The sequence below is a fragment of the Lagopus muta genome, chromosome 18, assembly GCF_023343835.1.
Source record: "Lagopus muta isolate bLagMut1 chromosome 18, bLagMut1 primary, whole genome shotgun sequence".
Taxonomy (NCBI): domain Eukaryota; kingdom Metazoa; phylum Chordata; class Aves; order Galliformes; family Phasianidae; genus Lagopus; species Lagopus muta.
This window is the reverse complement of record NC_064450.1, coordinates 8,119,898-8,145,748: the sequence shown is the minus strand read 5'-3', so window position 1 is coordinate 8,145,748 and position 25,851 is coordinate 8,119,898. Positions and strand designations below refer to the sequence as shown.

The window sequence follows — 25,851 nt, the reverse complement described above, 5'->3', positions numbered from 1 at the left end:
CTGGAAGGGATCTCAACGATCGCGAATTTCCAACCCCCTGCAGCAGGCAGAGCCACCAACCTCCCCATTTCATACCAACCCAGGCTGCGCAGGGCCCCATCCAGCCTGGCCTTGAACACCTCCAGGGATGCACGGGGCATCCACAGCTCTCTGGGCAGCTGTTCCAGCACCTCACCGCTCTCATAGTAAAGAACTGCCCTCGCTGCCCCTCACCCATGGGAGGTTACGGTGAGACAGGGGAGCCCCGCGCTCGGCTGTCGTGCCCACGGGCCTCCCCAGAGCAAAGGCTTTGTAAAGGAAAAAAACGTAACGCTTAACGCAGATCTCAGAGCGGCTGCACAGCGCTCCGCGTGCCGTGCAGCAATACACGGCTTCCCGCCGAGGGTTAACGCTGCAGAGGAAATCAACGTTCCGCAGGACGGCAGCTCTCGGGGAGCAGCCAGCAGCTCGGCCGCGCTGCAGCAGTGGAAAATTCCACACGCGCTTAATCACAGCTTTGTACCGCTGCCAGGGGGCGGAGCCGAACGAGCAGATAGCGCTGCGAGGCGGCGGCAGCGAAGGGCGCGCGGATGTTACGGTTCGGCGAGGCGGCAGCAGCGCGTCTTGAATGCAGCCAGGCCCACGGGGCTGAGCGGGCAGCAGCGTTAGTAGGGCAGAGGAGAAGAACGCCATTTAGAGCCTGCTAGCCCGAGCCAGGGCTGGTTTCAGTCATTGCAAAGCCCCAAGTCCGTTTCTGTTACTGAGAACGAGGAAAGCTTTAAGTGCAAATGCTGAGAAACTGTGCCTTTAACAGGAAAAATAAACCCCCTCGGACATTCAGGCTTAGTAACTCACACTCAGGAGCAGGATGAAAGTTAGGAAGGGATAGGGTTGCATTATTCCACTTCTATCAGAGTACACAGAGGTGCACGAGGAATCTCCATCTTTAAAAATCTGTACTGTCAGTACACCTCAGGATTACATTACACTGTGCCTACGAGCCAGCTGGGCTTCATATTAATAAAGGTTTGGTGCTACTCCCTGCCAGAAGGGTGGGGGGGAAGAAAATTTACAGCACAGTTCAGAATACTACAAAGCAACAGAATTTCATAGGAAAAAAAATATAAATATTAAGAATGGATTACACTGTAGTTAGTAATAGTACAAGTTGGGGCTTGGGGGAACAAATTACAATAGCAAAGCAAGCTGAGGAAAACAACCGAAGTCCAAGAGGCTTGAAATCGGTGACTCAGATTCAAAATAACCTGGACAAAAATCTTACTTGGATTCTTCAAGCAGTATAGTTAAGCATTTTTGCATTTAAAAACTGGTTATTGGTAAGAGCAGGAACTGAAGATGAGCGTTAAATTTCAGGCTACTGTTCTTGAAAGCATTTAGGAACAACCCCAGAATCAAGTGTTCTTGCTTGACAGCAGCTATGCTCCCAATCAAGGAAGCGCTTCAGAACACTCCTTTGCTGAGCACAGAGGTGTTAGCTGTGTGAAAGAGCTGTGTAGTGAATGTAGAAATGCTGAAAAAAAAAAAAATGCATACATGCGTTCACTTCCCTCCTCCCACTTCCGCAAAGAAATCACTGCTCAATACGAGTTTAAGTATAATTTGAAGGTTTAATACTAAAGATCTTCCCATTTCTCTGAAGCTCATAGTAAGCCTGCATGCTAACTCACAAGGCCTGACAGCTGTAGACACATTACACTCAAGCCTAGTCTGCACATATGCAACAGTTATGGTGCTGCAAAAAAGCTTCCTACACTTGTAGCAGAAGCTCATTAGCAACACCACTTCAGCAGAGCTTTGGTTAGCAAGATTTTCAGCTATACCATTACTCCAATGAATCTTTACCAAAATAAAAAAAAAAAACAAAAAAACAAACTGGCCCTATGCTAACCAGACAAGGAAGAAGACCATTTCCAACTGCTATTTAGACACCAGCTTTTGTTTTCTTCCCCACCAAATAGAGCCTGCCATGCTAAGCAATCTAGCCCAATCAAGGCAAGGCTGTTTTTTTTAATATAAGCTTAAATGTTTAATCAGACACAGTTGAGAAACCTTTCTAGAATATAAAAACATTTGACATTCCATTAGTGTAAAGTTGTGCACATGTTGAGAAAATTGCCATCTGAAAGAAAATTCGGTCTTCAAATATCTTTATTGGAAGGCCATGCACTGCCTTCTGTTACTGTATTTCAAATCACTGTACATTTACTTTGAAAACACTGTCTGCATTTTCTAGTACAAAAAACTAAAAATTGTTTCAGGAATGTAGAGAAATATTCAACTTAAATAGCGAAAAAGTGCACCATAATTACTGCTGCACTGCAGTCATTTCTGCGTTTCCCATTTCTTTAAATAACTATCCTGTTCTGAGATAACACACAATATAAAGAGCAATTATGAAAAACTGAGACATTTAAATACACTAAGTTATTGAGAATAACTCGCTGGCATTGGGTAACCTATCATAGGAGCAGCACCAGTGGCAGGATATGCATACTGCTGTTGGTTCATGCCATTGTGCATATTTGCAATGTTACTTCCATACTGCTGATCATAGCCATTCTGGTAAGCTCCTGCAGGGTTACCAGCCCTGAAGCCAGCTTGCATGCCTGCAGCTGCAAAGCCATTTCCAAAAGGAGTTCCATTACTGAAACTCTGGGTACTGTAGGCCCCATTTTGAGCTTTGGCTCCAAAGTCTCTCTTCCCTAGTGCACCATAAGTTCTCTCAAAGTTCTCCCTCTCTCTAAAGCTACTAAATCCACCCCTTTTGCCCGCAGAGTATCTGTCACGTCGGTCACCTCGGGAACGACCTATTAAAGAGACAAGACAGTTAGACGTAGTTAGATATGAGTGATGAAGATTGCATTTTATATACCACCTGCTGAGTTTAACTAGAGAACATTCTTTTCCTTTGTGCCCCAGCAAGTCAAGTCTACTGAACTTGACTTTCTAACTGGACTCAGTGGGCACACAGAATTACATCAAGGCAAGCTGGACTCCTTTCTCTAATTAACGCAGAGACACACGCTCTCCCCTGTAACACCAGGGGTGGCATGAAGGAAAGTTGTTTGGGTCTCACCAACAGGACAGTTACATCCAGCATCTCTTAACTGTAAGAGGAACCTAAACAGCTGAGCCCTGTGAAATCTTTTAAGACAGAACAAATGAGCCTGAAGCCCATCTGTGGCAATCAGCAGCTACAGCTCACAACAAGATGCTCTACAGCACAACACTGTGAGGGCAGCTTTTGTTCACATTACTAGCCTTAACACCTTTTGAGGTCACCATAACTGGCAAATAAGCTACCATCCATATCCATTTTTGGGAGGCTGGAGATTTCGAGTTTGTTCTGAGAGCAAAGCTATGCATTGTTAACAGTAGCACTTACCTGAACCTCTGTCTTCAATCAACTGAAGCAATTTAGGGTTGATGGCTTGATTAGCCTCCCGAAGCACAGAGATGAGGTCATTTACTTGCTTAATATTGTTAGGAGTAAAGAATGTATATGCTGTGCCTGTTTTGGTACTGCGGGCAGTTCGTCCAATTCGGTGGATATAGTCCTCTGAGGAGTTAGGGTAGTCATAATTGATGACAAATTTCACATCTTCCACATCTGTAAAGTGTTGCAGTGTGGCAAAAAGCGAGGTACAAAGTTTTGCACACCACAACAGCCAAATCGAAGATAAACGTTAGACAATAGTACTTTCAATGAAATAATGGCTGCAAAGAACAGTGTTAGAATTATCCATTTCTGCATGAATATTGTGGAAGAAGAAGATATGCACACTCCATCTGTTCCCGTCTTATCACCCACCCTGTGATCCAAAACCTTACCATAAAGGAGTATGCATTTGCTTGTCAATCACAACTCAAGAGTCCCCTTTACAAATCATCAAGTGACATCTGAATGCTTCTTGCAGTAGGGCCACTAAAGCTCACAGCAGCCTCTTCATGTGCTCATTTGAGGACCTTAGAGTAAAAACATACAAGGTCCTTGACATACACACTCATTAGAAGCTCAAAAAAAAGGGCCACACTGCTCGTCTTGCCAAGACCTTTGAACTGCAGCTGCAAGAAAAACATACCTGTCCCCCAAAAGTCACCAAGTTGTTTTTATGCACTGTCTCGTCTAGGCAAGCACTTCCAAGAAGCCAGCGTTCACTTGAGAATGTGTCTCTCTCTGGCAGGTCTCGACATGACGACTACATATAGGTGGAGGAACTTCGACTTTCAAAGGCATTTAGAAAAGCCAATGCTTTCCTGCCCCACTTGCTAAAGTGAGAGGTGGACTTTTTCTCAGATTTCATGTGCCAGTACTCACCAATTTGTACAAGGCTTAGTACGTTTTAAAGCTGCTCTCTCCATTTCATGGTTGGAAAAAAAATTTCATTGAACATTGAAGTTTGTAATTATTTTCCTCAACATTTCAAACTCACCGAAATTCAAAGACCCACAGATCACAGCAGACAGTATGCACAAAACTAACAGTACTGCACCATGGCAAAATCATGCAAAGCATGGAGAGAAGAGAAATACCAGGGCAAAGTGAACTGTGAATGAGGCTGCTTATTTCATGAGAGAACAGTTTATGGGGGAGTAGTTTAAAGGATGATCTTTGCCTTTTGAAGATTACTGGCACACAATGCTCTCAGTTTTCACCTCTCTATTTGACTGGAAGCAGCCAGCCGATCACTTCCACTAGTCCTCCATCCCCCTCGAGTCCTCCGACTGTCATGCCTAGGCCTTGCCACAAAGACTGCACCTTTATGTGAAGAAAACTTAGAAAAATGCAGAGGTTAAAGAAAGCAATAGACTTTCTTTAAATAACTTTGGGCAACTGGCATTACGAGTTGTACTAACCTAGACCTCTGGATGCAACATCTGTAGCAATCAGGATTGGTGCTTTTCCATGTTTGAATTCTGTAACACAAGCAACTCTCATCAGTCTCTTCATGTGCCAAATACCAGATGGTCTGCTTACCAAACTGCTGAGATACTCACCATTTAGAACCCAGTCGCGCTCCTGCTGGCTTTTATCACCATGAATACCCATTGCTGGCCACCTGAGGATACAGAAGTTAATCAATTGACCTCAAATAATTGAGCATTTTCATTATTATGACAGCTATTGGTAAATTCTAAACAGCTTCTGGATTTATCTTCTCAGCTGACACCTTGTCACACAGCTGGGACACTGATCACAGGTGGTCACCAGTGAGAATCAAGAGCACATTTGGTTTATTGGGGTGGTTCACAGTACTATTTAGACTTACCCATCTCTCCTCATTTTCCTGGTAAGGTCATCACACCGTCTTTTGGTTTCAACAAAAACAATTGTCTTGTTTTCCTTCTCACTCATGATTTCTTCCATCAAACGAATAAGCCTGTCATGAAGAGAAAACAAAGCATTCATTACTTGCACTGTGCAATTTTTTTTTCCTCCTTTCAACACTGAGGGCTTTTAACAATATTAGATTAGCCTCTAATACCCATTAAATTCATCTTCGTTGGTATAGAAGTTAAAAATCAACCATTAGAAACATACTGAGCGTTTTACCCCCCACTAACTACTCACTTGTCATCCTTCTCTACATCATGACACACATCAACAATCTGAAGGATGTTGTGATTTGCACTCAGTTCTAATGCACCAATGTTGATGTGTACATATTCTTTTAAGAAGTCTTCAGCCAGCTGCCTAACTTCCTTTGGCCACGTGGCACTCCACATCAGAGTTTGCCTGTCAGGCTAGAGAAAGAGATTTTATCAGTACAAAATTAACACATGATTAAGTAAACAAACAAAATCTACCCAGCGCAGTCTGAGTGAACTGCGCTATCCCTGTTTTAACCAACACTGGCATTTCTGCAATGCCATTAAATGCAGCTACCATTTATACTCACTCTTATCTGATCCACAATCTTTCTGATTTGAGGTTCAAATCCCATGTCAAGCATCCTGTCAGCTTCATCAAGGACAAGGTAAGTGCACCTCCTGAGATTGGTCTTTCCAGCTTCTAAGAAGTCTATAAGTCTTCCAGGTGTTGCAATGCAAATTTCCACACCTAAAAAAAATTAAAAGAAAATCAACCACTAAGTCACAGAAGTAGTTTTCACACTGCCTTACAAAAATGCATCCAAATGTATCCTTACCTCTTTCTAAATCACGGATTTGTGGTCCCTTTGGAGCACCTCCATAAATACATGTAGACTTCAAGCGACACGCTCTGCTATATTCAGCAGCTACCTGCTGCACTTGCTGAGCCAGTTCACGAGTTGGTGCCAGCACAAGACACTAGAGGTAAGATGCCCAGCTTTTAGTTCCATACATGAAGTTTCTAGTCTTATGTTTTAAATCACAAAGTCACTATACACTACTTCAATGTCAGACTGACTGCAGTAGAATTGAGTTTCTCAAGCCAAGTAAACAAAGTTCAGTAAAATCTCAATTACTGAACACTATCTAGTGATGTGTGATGAGGTACTCAAAATTCACTCTAGCTTCTAGTGGATGGCAAGCTCCAAAATGGGAGATGAGCTCTGATATAATTCTGTGAAGTCTATGGAATAGAGCTGATGGATTGTTCATGGAGCCACTTTAAAGGTTTCCACGATTAAGAGCCATGCACTCCTATTAACACAGACAATTAGACTTCAAGAAATCCACCTTCTCCAGCAGCTAAAATCCTCTTTCACTTAAGAATACTTACAATAGGTCCATCTCCTCTCTCCAGGAATGGCTGATGATTTATATGCACAATGGCAGGCAACAAGTACTGTTCAGAAGAAAAAAAAAAAAAAGCCACATTATAGTTTCTTCCCAGAAGTGCTCAGCCTGCCTTACGTTAGGCTGTCCTTCACTGCTGAAATCCAGCAATATGCCACATAATAATCACAACTTACAGACAGTGTTTTCCCTGATCCAGTCTGTGCAACTCCAACCATATCCAATCCACTCAAGGCAACTGGCCATCCTTGTGCTTGAATTGCAGTAGGCTCGGTGAAGTTCTGCCTCTGAATCACTTCCATAACATTTGCTTGAAGAGAAAATTAGAACTTAACTCACATGTTGTTAATCAAAACAGAAAAAAAACCAAACAATATGCTACCCACCACTTACCAGGAAAGTTAGCTTCATAGAAGTTTATTATTGGTTTTGGACAGTTATGGCCCCTAACTGTGACTTCTTTGCTTGACCTGTACTGCTCAACCTCTTGCTGCAAAAGAAAGATCTCATTACTGGAAACAGTTTTGGCACAGAAGTTACTTCAGTTACTCCATCCGTGCACACTGGGTCCCATGACCCTAAACATGTTTGTGCTTGTTTACTTTTGCATGAGTTGGATGAGTACATACCGCAGTACGTCTAACTACATCAGGATGTTCTTGATAGAAGTTCTTTTCAAATTTGGGCAGTTCATCCAAATTCCATTTCTTTTTGGTAAGCTTTTCCCCAGGGTTTCCAAATTTTTTCCCAGAAAGTGGACCGGCTCTACTTCCTCCAAAACGAGGGGCTCCAAACCTAAAGAAGAATATTACAATTCAGGATCCAAGAGAAAATTTGTTCTCTTCCTATTACGTAACTGCTATCTTTGTGGTATGCCCTGCAACTTCACAATTCACAGTTATCAACCCCACCTACGAGATACTAAACTTTCAAAGCATACTGAAGTCACAGATGCAACAATCCACCTATCTTCACGCTCAGAAGGTGAAGTAACACATTACCTTGCAGTTTCCATGAAATGGAATGGCCTATCGACACGTTACAACATGGGCAATGTAACAACACGAACAACTGCATTACTCCACGATCAAAATGGTTTCCTACCCAACTGACACTCCCATTTTGTCAGCCTACAGAAAGCTGGCAGGAGCTGTTACAAAACCTCGGGACAACTTCCCTGTAAATGTTTTTACCATGTATCCCAAAAGACAAACTTCTCTCAGTAACGGTGCTTCACGAGGACACGCGTTTTCTGTTAATGTTTTATTAACCTTTACGCCCCTCTGTTCTGAAAAGCGCAGGGTGCAGCCTCTCCTATCCTATCCCAGCAGCCCTAAAGCGCAGCTCGACGCAGCTCAGCGCCCGATCCGAGTGCCGTTAAGCCGGAGCCGAACGCTGGGCTTCTCTCCGCCCCCCCCCCCGCCTGCTGCCCGGCACCGGGTGAGCGATCCTTCACCACCATACAGCGCTCCCAGAGGGGACCGAGCCGAGCGGCCGCTGCTTCCTGCCAGCGCTGTTTCCTTTGTCTCTCATTTCTGTCTACGCCACATTTTCCAGCCGCTGCCATTTTAGAGTCTGAGCTGGGCGGGGGGGGAGGGAGGGGGAAGGAGGAGGAACAAAGGCAGCAGCAGCCGGCATTTTGATTTCCCCTCAGTCACCGCATGGCGGGGCCGGCCATTAACATCCGCTGACACAACACAAAGCGGGCGCCGGCCGGCTCCTGCCAGCAACAGCTCGAGCCGCCGCGCGCCGCGAGGGGAGGCGAGGAGGAAGAGGGAACCGCCCTACCGAGAGCTGCTCGACGCTCCGCCATCGCCAAGCGCCCGGCCAACCCACTGACCCACAAACCTCGTCCCGCCCGCCGCCCCCCGAGGCGGGGATGTCGAGGAGCTCCCCGCCGACCGCCCACGGCCTCACACTCCCTCGGAGCTTCTCCGCAAACCCCCGGTGCCCGCTCCCGTCTCCCCCCGGGGCCGCGCCGAGGCGCAGAGCCGAGACGCGACCCGCGGCCACCCACGCACCGCGATCGCCCCCACGCGGCTCAGATCCCCCCGCCGCCCTTCGCGAAGCTCCACAGACTCCGAGAGCGGAGACGGGCTCGCAGGCCCAGCCCACGGCCCGGCCGCCATTTTGAACAGCTTTCAAGGCAGCACGCGGAGCGCCGCGGTCGATCTGAGAGTCCGGACGCTGGCGGCGACTGGCGCCAGCCGGGCCCCCGGACTCACCCTCTATCCCTGTCGCTGGAATACCCGGGCATGGCGATGGTGGCGGTGGGCGAGGCGGTCCCGATCGCTAAAGAAGGTGACAAAGGGTACGACGCGATCCGGCGCCGTCGGTGGGGGCCACTGAATGTAGAGCGCCTCACCGCCCCGGCGCCGGTTATATAGCGCGCCGCGCGGGCTGCTGGGAGCCGGCCGGTGACGCAGGCGCAGAGCCCTCCCCTCCTGTTATGCAAGCGGCCCGAGAAGCCCGGAATCCCCGCCCCCTCCCGCGTGGGCGGGCCCAGCTCGGCCGACTGACCGGCTTCTGAGCCGAGGCCGGAAGTCCCCCACCCCTCTCGGGGCGTGGCCTTCGCCGCCGTCACCGCCCGTCCTCTCCTCCCCCCGCCCCCGCACGGCTGTGCGCGAGCGGCTGCGCCTGCGCAGAGCGATTGGCTGGCGGCGGGTCGCGGCCCGGTGGCGCTGGGCTTTGAGCGGCTCGGGCTCGGCCTGGCGGAAGCGGCCCTGGCTCTCGGTTGGGGCTGCAGCGGCAGTTCTGTGAACTGAACGGACCGCGGCTTTTAGCGGTGACGTCACGTTTGGGGAAGGTCTCAAGGACTCCAAGCGATAAACAGCCGGGCCGCTTTATCCAGTAATCGTTAGTTGAAGCCGTGGCCTCGCTTTGCAGGCCATTAAAGGGGTTAGAGGTGCAAATCCTTGTAGCCTTAACAGGTCGGCCACAAATAATCGGGAGAGCAGACAGATTAAATGCGGCTGGAGCACTTTTAGACCACGCAGTTACCCGCTGCCCGCTTTTCCAAGCGGCATGTACCTGTGATTGGATACAGTTACTATTTTTACTTTCCCTAGGGGCTGGAAAAGCAATTCAAAGGTCACAAGAAGTGCAGCAGTGCACGCAGGGACAGGGCTGGCAGAACAAATAGCAAAACATCGACCAGCTGACGTGGCTGCTGTGCTACTTATCTTCCTTCTCGAAGCCTGAGGAGAAACTGAGATGGCTCACACCTGTGGCTCTGGGCACAGCAAGGAAAAGGTGAAGCCTGGTACACAAACACCAGCAGCCATATTGCCAGACCACCAGTGCAAACAAACACACCATAAGGAAGGAGAAATGCCTTCACACTCCCTGTTTATATCCTCCCACCTTCTCACAGTCCTCGCAATTTGAGGCTTTTCTGAAACAAAAATAACGTAACTGCATTTGACAGTTGGGAAGCTACACATGTTGTTTCCCATTTTCGTTAGATTCCACTCCTGGCTTCCAACATACCACTGCAATGCATTTCAGTTTAATTGTACACTACCTGAAAAGCATTTCCTTCTCAATACGTTGCCTGATAAGAACTGGGGGCACAAAACAAAGCGAGTTATTAAAAACATTTCCTATTTATTTATACCCTTTGTCCATATTACTGTCATGTAAATCACCTCACTTATCAGCCAAAGCTGCAGTCTATCTCATTTTTTCTCCTTTAAAAGCAACTATAATAATCCCTGCCACCACATTGACAGAACATACAATATTTGAGATCTGGGACCCAAAATCGATGTGATTTACAAACTGAAAGCATAAAGATGGTTTTGATTTGGCATGTATTATTTCCTAATGATTTTTCAGATAGTGGATCCTCCTAGATGTTTTTTTCAATAGGAGCCACTGACACAAAGAAGCAAGCTATGGAGTTATCCTCCCAAATACCCCTTTTGACTTTATGCCTACTGATCCTCCTGATGAATCTGAAAATAGGCCGTGTAAAAGCTTTGAAAGTTAGCAGCAAATTATCAGACCTTTTCTTATTCCATGCAGCTTAACACAGTTCGCTCAGATCTTTTTTGTTTATAACTTTGTCTCTTCTGTCACTGTGGGGACTGTCACTCCTCTTTGTCACTGTGTTGTTTAGCCTTGTTAAGGTTTTGAAGAACTGAAAGGACCAAAGAAACAGAAGACCTCGGGGGCCTCTGATCAGGTCTGCCTGTGTGCACTTAGCCTGCACCACTCTCCTGTTGATTTCCTCTATGAAAGAAAACTTCCTCATTTCTGTGTTCCACCCCTTCAAATTAAACATCATTGTTGATTTTCCTGTTCTCTTACTTTAAACCAACATATGCAAAGCAAATCAAAAGAGCTTGGCAAAGCTGAGAGTATCGAATTGAAAACCATGCTTTAGTAATGATTTCAGAAGTGCTGGTGAGCATTTGCTCACACATGTGAAAGTTCTTTTAAACGATATGTGCATTTGATTATATATTTCTAAAAATTAAGTCCTCAGACAGCTGTCATTGTCACTGATGTTTACTTGCTGGCAGCCATTATTTTTAGTCATAATTAGGATCTCAGCTGCCTCTGTCACGCTGCAGGAGCTGAAGGATGAGAGGCACCATTAGTTCTGCTTCTGCATGACTTACAGCGAGGAAATCCCAGAGTTCCTGGGCAGCACAGGATGCTGTGCTTTGAGAGGAGGGTTACACACCCACCCCAGGCAACGTCTTAAAGAAACCTAACAGCACACAAGGCTTCACTAAGCAATTCTAAATCTCACTTCTAAGACATCTTCCAACCTTATTGCCCTTGGAAATTATCTCGTCGTTTTGCAGCTCCCCAACAAGCCACGTCACCCGTCTGCTTACAGCCAACCCCCCCCCCAACAACACCTCAATGTACGCCCAGCTCTCCCTGCTGGTGAACGGCACAGGCTGGATCTGCGAGGCCAAGAACTGCCCTGCCCTCCTGCCGCCAGCGCCAGCCCTCTTCCCTCCTAATTTTCTCCGTGAAAACACAAAACAACCGCCTGCCCTTCGGGGCGATAAGGGCAGAACTGCAGCAGCAGCGCCCGCACTGCTCGGAGCGGGGCCGCCCTGAGGGACCGTGCTGCCATTTCGCGGCCCGAGCTCTGCCCGGCAGGCGAGGAAAGCCAGGAAAGGAGGCCTGGGCCGCGCCGTGCCGGTGAGCTGGGCCCGTCACGGGGCAAAAGCGCGAGGCTCGCGTCAGGAAACCAGGCCCGGCCTTGAGGCACAAACTCTCCCCACCCCCATCTCCGTTTCCATGACGACCGGCCCCGCGCCAACACGCGCCATAGCACCGAGGGCGCGAGCAGAACTCAGCGGGAGGGGGGGCGGGAAAGGGCCTCTAAGCCCCGCCTCTTCCGGCGCAGCCCGCCGCTCCGCGCGGCCGTTGGAGCTGTGGGCGGCTGTTGGCGGGCGGCTGCGCCATGGGCAGCGCTGAGGGCACAGGTAGGCGCGGGCTGCGGCTCCGAGGGTTCCGCCCGTCTCCGCTGCCCTGTGGGGCCTCGCGGTGGAGCTGACGCCTTCCGTTTTATGCAGACGTGATGTTGCTTAAAGGTTCCCGCTCTCCTCTTTGTGTTGTGGATCCTTAAGCTTTTTATGCGCCCTCCCTTTTCTCCAGCCATGCTTTTAGGTCTGGAGGTGGCTGGTTTGGAGGCTGAGCTGCAGGAGATGCTGCTCGAACCTGCCTCGCAGCTATAGCTGTTAAAGCGGTACTGCAGAGTGATCTGTGGAACTGAATGAAGAGTAGGAATGGAAAAGCATTTCTCCCCGTGTACAGAAAAGCAAAAGCAGTACCCAAGAGGCCTTGTGCAGGAACCACACAGTCCTCTTTCTTCCCTTTTCTCCCTTCAAACGGTGTCATCACTTTTCCAGCACCCCGCAGTCTATGGTAACGCTCGCTGCTGTTTCTGTGAAGGACGGTCAGCTCTCAGCAGTGCTTTGGCTGATGCTGCCCGTGTTCCTCACTGCTCACATTTCTCTGAAGGAAATCCCACTGGGTGCAGAAAGCATTGCTGCCCTGATCACACCAAGTACTGAGCCCATCGTGTGGCACTGGCCTCGTATCAAAGGCACCTGAAGTGGTTCCATCTTTCACTGTAACTATCCATTCTGTATTTCTGTGTCTTCCAGTTCTGTTGTTAATATACTCTACTTCTTTATAGATTGGGTCAACGTTGCCAATGATCTTTTAAGGAGCTGTCACGTAAACCAGCACATAAAGCATCTCTCAGAGTGCGGAGCTGATGTATTTGTTTGTCTTTATGAGTCGATCTTAGGAGAAAAGGTACCAGGTGGGAATGTTAATTCCTAAGGATGCTTTTGTGTGCCTCTGCATATTTTACAATGGACAAGTTCAAGTTTGCAAATTTTGCAACTAGGTATTGTTTGTGCTGGGAGTGAAGAATGAAAACTGTTTAAACAGTCAGTGTTCTTGTATTCAGTACTTCAGCTGATAGGATCCCCACATCTTCTAGGGGATATACTATGTTTATGCTTCTTTTTCATTAAAGGTTTCATACAACCATATAATTACTGAACTTTTCACCAAGTCATTTTCTACTTACAAATTAGTATTTTTAAACTAAAACTAGTTTAAGTAAAAATAACAGCAGTAAGCTGTCAATTCAGATAGCATAAAATGTATGTATTTGTTTTAAATAGATTTCATAGCTACTCCTAGAAGCCAAGAGAACGATGCACATAATGTACAAGCTGTAATAGATTCTCTGGCATTGGACTACCTGCAGGTCAGCTTGTCACACATCACGGGTAAGTAGTCATAATGTGGTTTAATTTGAACACTTCACAAGAACCATATGCCACAAATATTATGTAGATATATATATAATGTTTATATATATATGTGTAATGGAATTAGATACAGTATCTGTAAGCTTTCAGTTATTAGAACTGAAAATATTTTAAGATACATTAAGTATTTGGGTGCAGCTGTGCTCTGAGCTGACACCTTCACAAGGATTTCCAGTCATATTCAGAAAACTCCTCTTCTTTGAAGACTTTCAAAGTACTTATTAAGAAATAATAAATTAGTGATTATTGATATGACCATACCTTCTCTTGAGGTGAGAACATTGTGAAAGGAGAAAGGGAGTCTATCAGAAACCTCCTTGAAATATTTGATGGTTTGTTGGAGTATCTTACAGAAGAAGTCAGTGAATTCTCTTCTCAAAATGGAGGTGAGAAGACAGATTTCCATGTTTGAGGTATTGTGTTCTGATGATACATTATTATGGATTCTCCAATCCATGCCATTCCATAATTTAAATATAACCTGTATAATATTTTAAAAAGCACTTATAATGTTATATATATATATTAAGACCCTTAAACTATTTTAATAATAACGAAGATAAAACCTTTTAGTTAATATATAAAATAATTTTTCCTGAAAATCAATGCCTCTTCATTATTAACAGATGAGACTGTACTGCCCAATAGCAAAATGCAAACTGTATCTCCAGAGCAGCTGGAAAGCAGTGCTGGTCAACTTACACCATCTTTGGAACTTTCATCAGTTGACAGGTAAGAATAGCTTTGAATACATGCATTGACACAGTAAGTTACTGTTATTTTTGCACGTCTGTAGAGCAGCTAGCAATTCTCAGTAACACGCAGAAAAGAAACATACATCCCTCAAATGGAACACAAGCTAACTTTTCCTCTAGCTAGGCAGAAAAACATTGCTAGATCTTTTTTGCTTTGAGGAATTCTGATGGCATTGTTTCCCTTAAGCTTATTTTCCCCGTGAAACAAAATTCATTAAAAACTTTGTCCCACTTTTAAATGATTGCATTTTAGTTGAATAGCATTGGATCCATCTTCCTGACTTCTACATTGGTTTGCTTTGTGGAAGCTGGCCTCCTGTGCCCTGCACTGCAGTCGCCAGTGACTGAAGTAGAGCTGGGACTCTTCTGCATCTCCACCTTGTGGACTGAAGAGGCAAAGACGTTTAGAATAAACATTTTATCACTTCATGTTCCCCTTAGGTCCCAGTCAGAATGCTTTGTGCCGTTGTGTGATGCAGATGGTTCGGAATCTACCAGTGAATTGATTCGACTTGGAGATACTGCTCATTTGTTCTCAGGGAGAGGGGAAGGTGAGCTTGGATAAATATATATCTTTAAGACTAATCTGTAGCAGCATTTCTGCAGATAGCAAAATTGGTATCTGTTTTGCTGATGCCAAAACAGTTCAGCAGTTTAAATGTGTCAATGAACAAAAGTAAATAAGTCACGACATTCAAATTCTGCTTCTTTTGGAACTCCTCTCAAATTTAGGTGTCTGTGCTGTTAAGTCACACCTGCACATATACAGCAATGCAGATCTATTCAAACAACTGATATGTAGGCTCAAGGTAGCCTATCCTTAAAATTTAACAGTTCTGTGCAATCAAACGAATATGGTAATTAACATTAGATACTTAATCTTCCCTCTAATGTGCATGGATGATATACAGAAATAACATGCCACTTCTATAGATAACACTTTTAATTTCAAGTTCTTTATATTGGTTTCTTAAGGATCCTTGGAGTCCATTCATAGCACTGAACTGCCAAAAGAGCATTTCAGTTCCAGTGCTCAAAGACTCGGGGAGCCACTATGCCAGGCTGTTCCTTTGCTACCACCATTTCAGCCTGCTGAAGCCAGGTCCTGTGATCCTGTACACAGAGATCACCAGAGCTTGGACAGTCAGTCAGCAGCTTTGGTTAACAGTCAAGAACTGGAATCTCCTACTGTAAGTAAACACCCATCCTTTGTTTTTTATTAATCAGTACTCCCATGGTTCATTTTAAAACCATCTAATTGAGAGAGGTGTTTATAGTGCACACATGGATGCACGTAATCAACATTCCTGCACAGTTTGCAGTACAGTTGACAATATAATCATGGTTGTGTTCTTGTACAGCTGGCAATAAAGTCAGCACTGATTGCCATGCAAGGCAAACTTGATGTATTACCTTCCTGTCTCATTTTTCTTGTGTTTTCTTCCAGCTTGAAATGTCACTTACACAAAAACCTGATGATGTTTCAGGTGCTCTTCTGTCAAGAAAGATCCCTGGTGAGAGAATTTTGCTTCCTACAGAACAACTCCATGTGTCAAATATTGCCTTAATTTTATATGTAGTACAGAAAACATGGTTTTAAAACTACCAGTGCATCTATTTAGAATTCTCTTGGTGTTTTTTTTTGTTTTTTGTATATAAATAGGTTACTTCCAAGCTGTTCACTGCTTGACAAAATAGCCTATCCCCAGTTCTACTCCTTTCTTACTTAATCCATTTAAGATGCCCCTGTACTACAGAAATCACTTCTCTAGATGAGCTTATTGTGAGCAGGGGGACGTGGCCCCAACACACCATTTTCAGACTGAGGAAAAGGTTCTTCATTGCTGTTGTAGAAATGGTTTAGAAAGTAGTTTTCATGCTTATTTTCTCTGTTGCCTGGGAGACACTGATTACCTTTCTAGTTTCCATAGCACTCCTTTGACACTGAAAATGTAAAACCTGAAAAATCACTGAAATGGATGTCATAACTGTGTAAACACAGTTGCCTTGTCATTATGTTCTCTTTGGCTGATTAAGTTCAGAAGGCCACAGATATTTTTTGGTAGCTATTCCCACACTAATAGGCACACTGCAGTCTATGTGAGTGACTAACACTAACCTGCCGTCTGCTTCTGCAGCAGGAGACAAGACCGTCTGGAATGATGCTGAGGACAATATGAAGGTAGATGTTGCAACTTCTCCATCTTTGTGGAAGCTCAGTCGGTGCTGTTGGATTTCCAATTACTTTTCTTGTTATTTTGTGGCACCTCCGGGCTTTTGGGCTTCTCACTTCAATGCAGGAATACACTTAGTAACACAATGTTGTTAGACAGTGGCTGCATGCAGTTCGCAAATCACCTCAGTTCTTTCAGGAAGTGTTTCCTCCAGGAAGGGTGAACACCAGTACAAGTCGAGCTCTAATTAATCACAAGGGCTTACTGGTTCTCTTTGTCTTATTCAGAGAGAACACTGAATATTCACTTCCTTGTGTATCAGTATTCTAAATTAGTAAGAATTTGGTTTTATGAGGTTATTTTAAAATTTTGCTCCCTTCCTAAAGATCACTGAATTGCCTGACTGCATATTTTCTTGCATTGCATTCTTGCATTGCCCTTTGCTTTTCAAAACCTACCAACCATTCAGCAGCTGCCATTCTGTGACTGTACTGCAAAATGCTTTTTTTTTTTTGCCTTCTGCCACAAGAGGTTCTCACAGACGTGTCTGCTTCAAGCACTGCCTTTCTTTGAAACTCATTTTCAGTCGGTACATTTGCAAGTGTCTGCATGATGACCCTGAATTACTCTGGTTTGAATAGATAAACTACCAACCAACACTAAAGCACTGGCATAAGGACAGGAGTGATTTATTTTAGTATGTTTGCTTTGAATTGCTGCTTAGTCCATACTCAGTACTAAGTTCAGCTTGCTTAGTGCATTACTTGGCACTGATCCCCCAGGCTAGTGAGGCAGTATATAGGGACACTGATGTGTAGACTTTGTTATTCTGATTTGGTGACTTAGCTGTAAATGATTCTTAAACTGATCTATATTTTTGCTAGCTTATTTCCTTAAACATCTACTGTATGTGTGTGATCACATGGTTCGAAATGTTTCTTCTGTAAATACTATTGTAGGATCTCTCCTACTATAATCCATGGTACTTCTGAGCATTATTGTGTAAATCTTCATTTTTGCTCTTAATCATTTTTCAAGGTTCCTTGGGTATATGGGACTTCTGCATCTGCTTCACACTTAGATCAAAAATTCTCCTTACACACTGAGCAAATAACGCAGCATCCAAGCCCTGAATCAAGACATCTGCCTAGAAAGAAAAGGCAAGTTCAGTTTTCTTGGAGCTGAGCCATTTTCCTGTACAATCCCTCCTGTCTCCAGCTTTTCCTTTTTTTTTAATGAGGCATCTTCCTCAGCTGTATGACTGCATGACTTCAGCAGAAGCCTTTCCTACTTCCATCATGTGCACATTTTCTTAAGTACAGTTGTAGGTCCTTACCCAGTGAGCTGTACTTCATCCTATAGAAATGTGCTTATGCAAAAAGTGAGCTGGAATTGTACGAGGTAATATTTATCTCTATGTTTTTAGAATAGAAATGAAATCTGGTTGTTTTTGGGTTTTTTTTTTTTCAGATATGAAAATTCTACCATAGATTCACTTGAAGTTCCTCTTTCCCACAGAACAACAAAGGAAAACCTGCCTAAGCAAGAGCTGCATCAAGTATCACAAAAACTTTCTCACAGGTTAAATGAACTGGATTCAGTAAGTAAAATCTCTGTTGCATCCAGACAAGCTAGCCTTAGAAATAACAGTGGGAAACAATAATACAGATTTTATATTAATGAAAAAGCAATCTGCAATTAACACTGGGGAGGGCACTTCTAAATTTGAGTGAACATTTGAACAAATGAACAATTGATCCTGACCCCCTTCCCAAAAATCTGTCCAACAGATGTTGAAGAGAGCTTTGGGTGGGCGTCCCAGAGAAGAGGTGACAGATGAAGACAACCTGTCCCAGCACAGTGACAGCGTGATGGATTACGGCCGAAGGAGAGCTGAGCGAGGTGATCACAGAGCCACCCAGCAGTGATTCTTAGCACACACAGGTTTTAGAATGAGGAAAAAATCCTTCTGTAAAGCTGATGCACTGACCTACACACAGCTTTACTAAGTTCTGTGCTCTGTGTCGGTGGCAATCTGATTTTATAGCGACCCAATACGAAGACTTGGATATAAAACTATCATGTAGCTTGATCTAATCCACATGCACAACATTATATTGCAAGATGGAGCTGTTTATGAATCTTGTAAAACAGTCTCTGTTGTTAACTTTAAATGGTTTTGCTGCTTTATCCTTTCCCATCTTAAATATCTCTTAGCACTTCTGCTGCCATAAAAGTCCCCACACGTAGGATTCAGAGCAGGGATAAACCTAAAAGCAAAGGCTTTAGCTTTTTGTCATTTAATTTGTGCTAAGTATTTCAATTTTGCTGTGGATGGTTTTTAATTTGGCTGGAGGTTTTTTTATTTTTGCTTGAAGCTGGGTAGTTACTAAAACCCCTCTCCTCACAGACATACCACACCTGAAGTACCCCAGCAGGACACGATCCCTTTCTCCACCATCACCCTCATCTCAGCATCAGCTTCTTTCGGAGTCAGAAGACATGCTTTGCAGTAATGGAAGAGGCCAAATGAAAAGCATTCGCAACAAGTTGCAAAAAGAAAGGGATGAAAGAACACAAGAAGCAAAGGTAACTTCAGGGTTAGACCTGTTAGTTGTTCTTAGTACAGTTATGCCAAGAGTATTGGAATTGAATGTCCTTGTTTACTGGAGGCATTTGGCCCACTTTTATGATTTTGCACTGTTGTAGTTGTAGATCCCAAATACTGCGGAAAAAAGAAGTTTTAAGTGGAAGGAACAATTTTAACCCATATTCTGAAGAAGCTAATGAGGTATCTATCCATCTGGACCGGTTATTTTCTCTGCAAAGTTCCTTTTATTTTTGCTTTCTAGATGGTTGCTAAAGCTTATGAAAATGAATTAAGAATTTATGAAGCTCGGGAGAGGCTCAGACTTTCCAAACTCAGGGAAGAAGTCAAGGAACTGGTATGTAAAGCATTTTTTTGCCAGTTATTTTAAAATTTGTCTAAATGCTCTGTCCAGGCACTGTGCACATTTTCTGGGTGCAAGAACACCTGGACTTCTAGTATTGGAGTTACAGAAGAGTTGTGTACTGAAATAGTGAACAGGGGTCAGCTTCTCCAGAGACAAAAATAATTGTCCCTTGGTTTTATCTTAAAGCTGTCAGCCCTTGTAGGTAATATTCTCAGCAGCAGAATAACCATCATATGGTTTACATGAAGTGATTTCAAGAGACTGTGATTTAAATAACTATGCTAAGTCAGAAGCTTCTGTAGACTGGCCTGAACTCTCGTGATGTTAATTATCTTTCTAAGAGCAAGTCTGACCAGCTGCAGGCCCTCTCAGCTATTTCCTACTTGCCTCCCCCATTCCCCAGGCTGAGAGCTGGATGCCCTGCACCATGGAGGTCATTTGCTTTATGTTGTCATATTTATGTTTTTTTTCCACCTACTCTAGAAGTCATTTTTTTTGTGCAAGGATGATTTTCTACTATTTGGAATCTGGCAGAAGGGTTCTTAGATACTTTCTAGTACTGCTGCTTTCTTACAGAGTACTGGACCATCAAGGAACTTAGGTTGAAAGCTGTGTCATTCTGCTGTGGGATGCACTGGCTGTTTTCACAGCTTTTGCAGAAGCAGTGCTCAGGCTGCTGCAGAACTGTGAAGTGCTGCAAAAGAGCTGAGGTTATGCAATAGAGATGTAACCTTTATTTGAACCGTGGACTGCATTTGGTACATTTTCAACTTCTCAAGAATTCAATTCAGTATCTCCAATTTCTCATTCTACAATTTTTGATGCCATTTAAGTTCTGATATCCAAACTATGTGATCTATCAGTCTTGCCCTTCTCATACCTGTTCTCCATCTGTTTTACATCTGCTCCAAAGGAACAAGGATACAAGGAAAACATCTTTAAAGAATCTCCAAAAATCCCTCAGCCAGTGAGAGTTTATTCTAGAAAAACCACACCTTGGAATCCCAGATACAGCCAGTGGATTCCAAAACGAGGGACTGCGAAGCCAAAGAAAGCAGCTCCAAGTAAGAAACACAAAACTATACTTGGTGGAAAACTGGCATCCTTTGAAAGCATGTGTTGGAACTCCAAGCATAAAGGCATTGGCCCAATATATACCAGTCAGCTGTAGCATTTTCCCCTTCTTATGACCTCCATACGTCTGGATTTTTGTTACAGAAGATAATGCTCTGAGTAAATGTGAACCACCCGTGCACAGTTCAAAATTCGGACCCAGTTGCTACCTCCTTAAACTCTCCTGGATTATTTTCAAAGCTTCTTTCCATTCCTGCTACTCCTGTGTTTGCTCCACTATACTCTGAGCTCAGTCTTTCTTCCCACTTTTTCTGAACACGTATTATTTCAAACTGGGCCTCTAGCTTTGCTGGGTTGGTGCTAAAACATATGGAGGTGGATGAGCACAATGTTTGGTAGGAAAAGACCCTGCTGTTGTAGCAGAAATTATGCCATGGGTTTTGCTGAGTCAGAAGTGTTCCAAGAACAGCAAACACAAAACACAGCTCAGTACTGCCAAACAGCATTATGTCTGTCTTTATGTAAGGTCGTGGTACAATCCCCTAACGAGCCTGAATGTTGGTCAGGGACACTATTGGGATTTCTTGGTTTGTTTTTGCTAAGTGTTTGAAATGCATTTACTTGGTTAATACTCACTTGTTTCATCTGCCTGTAGTTTAGTTTATTTCTTGCCACCATGATCAAAGATGTAATAAGAATGTTGGTTGCAAACCAGTTTGTTTTCTACTTCCTTGTTTTCCACTATTTATTTGACCTGTATCTGCCACTGCATTAGCAGTATTTTAAGTCGCTGCAGCCAATGAAACAAAGAAGGTTGTGACTTATTAGTGACAATCTGAACCATCTGAAGAAGGGGATGCCTCTCTAAATAGGATTAACCATGGTAAAGGGGGAGATGTGAGGCCTGAGCTATAAAAGCCGTTCTTCAGCAGAAAAGAAAAAAAGCCACTTACTTGGGATTGGTTTCTCAGCTGCTGCATTGGAAGAGATCCTGTGTACTGCTGAGTTGAGCCTGACATCATAACAACAGCATGATAGTTGCATACACTGTTCAATCTGAAGTATTTCCTAACTTAGGCTGATGCTGTCTGGAAGAACTCAGCACTAAATGTAGTTTCCAGGGGTTTATTGCTTACATCTTTCTTTACTTGTAGTGAAAGTCAGGGATGATGACCTCCTGCTTCAGCTACTGGAAGAGTTCCCCCACCTGCACGTTTCCCAGCACGCTATGAACAAAATGTGGCGGCAGCAGCTCGCACAGACTGAACGGCTGAAAGCAGCTTCTGACAGGGCTAGACTCAAACTCCAAAATGAAGTGAGTTCACATTCTTACCTTTTAAGCATCAGCTGACAGAATGGTAGCGCTCATCAGATGGTGGTTCATAGTAAAATCATCCTGACCGTGCACCATGGATAAGGACACGAACATCCTGAGCACGTCCTTTCACACTGTGTGTCTCAGCTGTGAGACAGAGCACGGCCACTGCTTGTTTACACCTGCATTTCTATTTAACAGAACTTATGTCATATTTGTAAGTTATCAGCATTGCAGCATCGTTAGTAGTGTTTGCTACAGCGATTACCTTACGCACATCAACTCAATATAAACAGCACAATAAAAAGGTAATATTTCTGGGACAACTCCTGCACACAAATGCCTGCAGAATGATAGAAGTAACTTTTTTTCTTTTTTAAATTAAACCTCCAGGTTCAACAAGCCTTGAAGAAGCATGAGCTTCTTGTTGCAATTATTAAAAAAGATCGAGACCATAACAAGAGACTGGTATGTTCTTTGAACAGTATTTGTTACACAGAATACTCCCTGTTCATAAAAGGAGCTTCTTATTTTATGACAACTTTATGCCTTTTGAGTAACTGTGGCCTCAAATGCCATGTAACCTCTGCTGTGTGGCCATCTGGAATAAAATGCCACTACTACATTTAGCTGCTGCTTTAAAACGCAAACAAGCTGAGAACACGCGAGGAAGAGAAACTTCAGCCTGCTGGTTTTAATGTTAACACCAGCAGCTGTGGCAACACTGACTCCTTAATTATCTGGTACTGCTGATGGCAACACTGCACGAAGTCGGCGGTGATTACATTGCATTTATAACTTAAAGCTTTAAAATTGGAATAAGGAGTTTCTTAGTCAAGGACCCTATTAGAAACGATCAACAGAACTTGGCTTAAGCAAATCCATTGAGAGATCGGTGGTCTTACAGCAACTTTTTTCCATTTAGCAAGAATTAAAGCAACGTATCTACTGCCAGAAATGGACTCAGAGTAAGGTGAGAGAGAAACGCCAGCAAGTTGCTAGAGCCAGGAAATACTATGAAGATTACCGTGTCCAGCTGCGGGCCAAGATGATGCGGGCTAGGACAAGGGAAGAAAGGGTAAGCCCAAGTTGTTTTGCTTTGCAAGCATGGAATTCTTCTGTACTGTTTGGATGCGATTGCTGAGGACCTGCAGTATCGTAGTACGAATAATGGTAGAAGGAGACAGAGGCAACTTAAGTGAACAGAATGAAGGAGCCTGGATTAAGTGGCTGGGCAGTCAAAGCTGTGATGAAAAGGTTCCTTCTTTGGAAACACTGAGACAGTTGAAGGCAGGCCACTGTCAAACAGGAAGGATGCTTGATAGTGGTAAGGAAAGGAGAAAAAGGCTCACCCTCAGCATGAAAAAACAAGGCTAACATCAAGACAAATTGAAGAAGCAAGTTTTCAGAAACAGGAGAATTAAGAGGTTCCTAGAGCTACCATCCAAAGAAAATAACCTAAATTTTCAGTTATGGAAACTGACAAAAAAAACCTGCTTTCACTCATCTTTGTTAAATAAAGTGGACTTTTTGACAGATGAACTCTATTTAGGGCTGCACATCACAGCTAAGTTAAGCCAGCAGTGCTAATTTATAAGAGTAGCTGCACAGTTCTCACCTTTCAAAGTCTAGGAAGTTTTGTGTATTAATTCACTGCTATTGACCTGAGCACAGTTTGTGTCTGAAGCTGTGCAGCAGTGTTCTTTTGTATGGATGGGAAGTGTGAGTGCAGGCTGCATTTCCTGTTATTGGAAATCTGGGTGAACATCCTGAATTAGACAGAGTGCTGTGGGCTGGAGCTCCACACGTTCAGAGTTTGGTGCATATAGGAAAAATCAGCTTTGATCAGTACATCCCTGCTGTTCTGGCCACTCTGATTCATCCTGATTGAACAAATCTGAAAGATGTACTTTTTATAAGAATTCCAATTAAATGAATGTTACAAAGATAGCTCAGCTGTGTCTGTACCACTGGTACTCCATGTGTAACTGTACTTTTTCAAGGGCAGTGACCCTTTTTTGTGATTGCCCTTTCATCAGGAGATAAAGCATCTGAAATATGTTAACATTTACTTGCAAAGCAACATATCCAAATTAAATTGGTTGGTTGAAGCCTTATGTTCAAAAAGGTTTGGTACTCCCAACAACACCACAGCTTTTTTAAGTTTCTAGGAAAATTGTGTTTGCTTTTTTAATTGTTGGCAGATATTTAAAAACTTATTTGAAGAAGGCTTAGAAATTCAGAAGCAAAGACTGAAGGAGCTGAGAGCATATGCTCAAGAGATGCGTGCTGAGCAAAGAAGAGAGCATCAGAATGAGCTGGAGTCCATGGGGAACTATTACAGAGATCAGGTAAGTTTAACCTGCAGCTGAGACAGCCAGTTAATGTTTTTAATAGTAGAAGCCTTTCATTTCTTTAACTGAAACATGCATTGTGCTTAGTTCTCCATGCTAGCAGAAGCTTTATCTCAAGAACGACAACAAATCCGAACCAGAGAGAAAGCACAAGCACAAGTAAGGGTTTTTGATCTTGTGTGGATGTTTTCTTTCTTTATGCAATATGCTAATACCTGTGTTCTGTTTAGATGCTGCAGAAAACAAAAAGAGAGCTGAGGTCAAGGATGGAAAAAGAAATACAGCAACTGCAAACAGCAATAATGCAAAATGATGATGAAACTTTTTTTCAAGAACTAGAGGCAGACAGACTCAGATCTAGGCTTCAGATGGCTTCCTTTCAGTACAACAAAAGTGGTTTCTCTTAAGACATGGTAAATAGCACTGCAGCTGTCTGCTGAGCTGGAGGGGAGTCTCTGAGAAGTGCTGTGACAGGAAGGTGGTGTGCAGCTGCTGTTCTGTAAGATCAGATCTGTCATCTCCATGTGCCAGAGGCACAGCTGTTGGTACCTGGAACTTTGAGTACTTTTATGATTAATAAAGTTTTAAGCTACTTTCTACTGTGTAGCGAAGCTGAAATGATGTCAGAATTTTAACGTGTATTTATAAAACTTATTTTACTTTTTTCTTCTCATAAGGAAAGCAGTTCAATTTTTGCTGCAATTTGAGAGCAGACATCCATTCAGTAACACAGAGATGAACCCCTTTCCAGGAAACCATTAACATAAAAGCCAAAATAAGACCTTTGTTGTTCAATTAAGACCTTATTTTAGGCAGACGTCTGCAGAAAGACTCAGAGTGTAAGCATCTTCCCCTGAAATGAGGGCGGATTACTTAATGCTATTTGTTACATTTTAAAGTAAACAATTAAGAAAAACTGAAAACTTTTTAAACCATTGATGCTGTGACAGTGCAAACAGCATACAATTTATTGCTCAACTTCTGCATGGGTACATACATTAAGTACTTAAAAACCATTTTATACAGATTTTTTTGTTAAAGCTCATGTAACAGCTGGGTGAAAATACAATGATACCAATGCTAAAACACTCTGTAATAAATACAATGGAAATGATAAACTAAGAACTGTCAGGTTGTGGAGGAGTAATTACACTTGTATAAACTAATTACAGCTACAGACGAAGCTCTGAGGATGTGGTAGAGCCAGAAACCTACTACATAGTGTAAAGTACAACAAATGGCACCTGGTAACTAGATGGTGCAGTTTAAAATCTGAAGCACTTGGAGCATGCTACATTAAGCTGTATGATGCATTCTTATGATATAGAAGCAAAGCTTTTACTTCCATCAATGCAGCTAGTTTAAACGCACCAGAAGTTCTATACAGATGTAGTGTTGTAGGACAAGAATTTAAAAACAGCTTGTGTGCTCTGGACTTTAGTACAACACAACAATTTGGTAAAAATAAATCAGTTTAGGGAAACTGAAACTATGTGCAAAAAAATTAGAATACATACTGTACAAAGCACCATTACAAAACTCTTTACACCGAGAAATTAAATCCTCTGAAATTCAACTGTGTACTGTATATCTGAAATCTACAAAAGTTCTGTTCATAATTAAACATTCATATGAAAAGCAACAGCATAAAACCATGATGTGACATTTCTCTAAAACAACTAAAGAC

At 43.5% G+C, this 25,851-nt stretch overlaps 2 protein-coding genes across 5 annotated transcripts; one reads left to right on the top strand and one right to left on the bottom strand.

Annotated features, from left to right (window-relative positions):
* Positions 1-1,587: 1,587 nt before the first annotated feature.
* On the bottom strand, positions 1,588-9,095 carry DDX5 (DEAD-box helicase 5). Of its 2 annotated transcripts, none has more exons than XM_048964939.1 (13): positions 8,973-9,095; positions 7,353-7,518; positions 7,117-7,213; positions 6,900-7,033; positions 6,707-6,772; positions 6,150-6,291; positions 5,901-6,061; positions 5,573-5,745; positions 5,271-5,381; positions 4,999-5,060; positions 4,858-4,917; positions 3,386-3,610; positions 1,588-2,807 (listed from the first exon to the last, which is right to left on the bottom strand). In XM_048964939.1, the coding sequence occupies exons 1-13, from the start codon at positions 8,978-8,980 to the stop codon at positions 2,425-2,427; spliced, it is 1,788 nt and encodes a 595-aa protein (XP_048820896.1). In that variant the 5' UTR covers positions 8,981-9,095; the 3' UTR covers positions 1,588-2,424. The 2 variants fall into 2 exon arrangements, with proteins under 2 accessions (XP_048820896.1, XP_048820895.1); XM_048964938.1 differs by having other exon boundaries at positions 8,949-9,088.
* A 2,980-nt stretch (positions 9,096-12,075) lies between these two features.
* Positions 12,076-25,806, top strand: CEP95 (centrosomal protein 95). 3 transcript variants are annotated; one of them, XM_048964755.1, is made up of 21 exons: positions 12,076-12,173; positions 12,890-13,018; positions 13,389-13,496; positions 13,811-13,924; positions 14,165-14,270; positions 14,735-14,844; positions 15,269-15,483; positions 15,741-15,807; positions 16,435-16,475; positions 17,506-17,627; positions 17,938-18,067; positions 18,258-18,369; positions 18,878-19,056; positions 19,320-19,412; positions 20,335-20,485; positions 21,650-21,810; positions 22,204-22,278; positions 22,736-22,888; positions 24,015-24,161; positions 24,252-24,323; positions 24,395-25,806. In XM_048964755.1, the coding sequence occupies exons 1-21, from the start codon at positions 12,152-12,154 to the stop codon at positions 24,569-24,571; spliced, it is 2,484 nt and encodes an 827-aa protein (XP_048820712.1). In that variant the 5' UTR covers positions 12,076-12,151; the 3' UTR covers positions 24,572-25,806. The 3 variants fall into 3 exon arrangements, with proteins under 3 accessions (XP_048820712.1, XP_048820713.1, XP_048820711.1); XM_048964756.1 differs by having other exon boundaries at positions 16,432-16,475; positions 17,986-18,067; XM_048964754.1 differs by having other exon boundaries at positions 16,432-16,475.
* Positions 25,807-25,851: the final 45 nt, after the last annotated feature.

Bases quoted from the DNA above. Each gene is read 5' to 3' on its own strand.
- DDX5 (XM_048964938.1), bottom strand. From the start codon at position 8,980: ATGCCCGGGTATTCCAGCGACAGGGATAGAGG. The intron at 7,214-7,352 runs GTATGTACTCAT...TTTCTTTTGCAG, and splicing joins ATGTAGTTAGACGTACTGCG to CAAGAGGTTGAGCAGTACAG. The intron at 5,746-5,900 runs GTGAGTATAAAT...CTCTTTCTCTAG, and splicing joins AGATTGTGGATCAGATAAGA to CCTGACAGGCAAACTCTGAT.
- CEP95 (XM_048964754.1), top strand. From the start codon at position 12,152: ATGGGCAGCGCTGAGGGCACAG. The intron at 13,019-13,388 runs GTGGGAATGTTA...TGTTTTAAATAG, and splicing joins CTTAGGAGAAAAGGTACCAG to ATTTCATAGCTACTCCTAGA. The intron at 24,162-24,251 runs GTAAGTTTAACC...CATTGTGCTTAG, and splicing joins GGAACTATTACAGAGATCAG to TTCTCCATGCTAGCAGAAGC.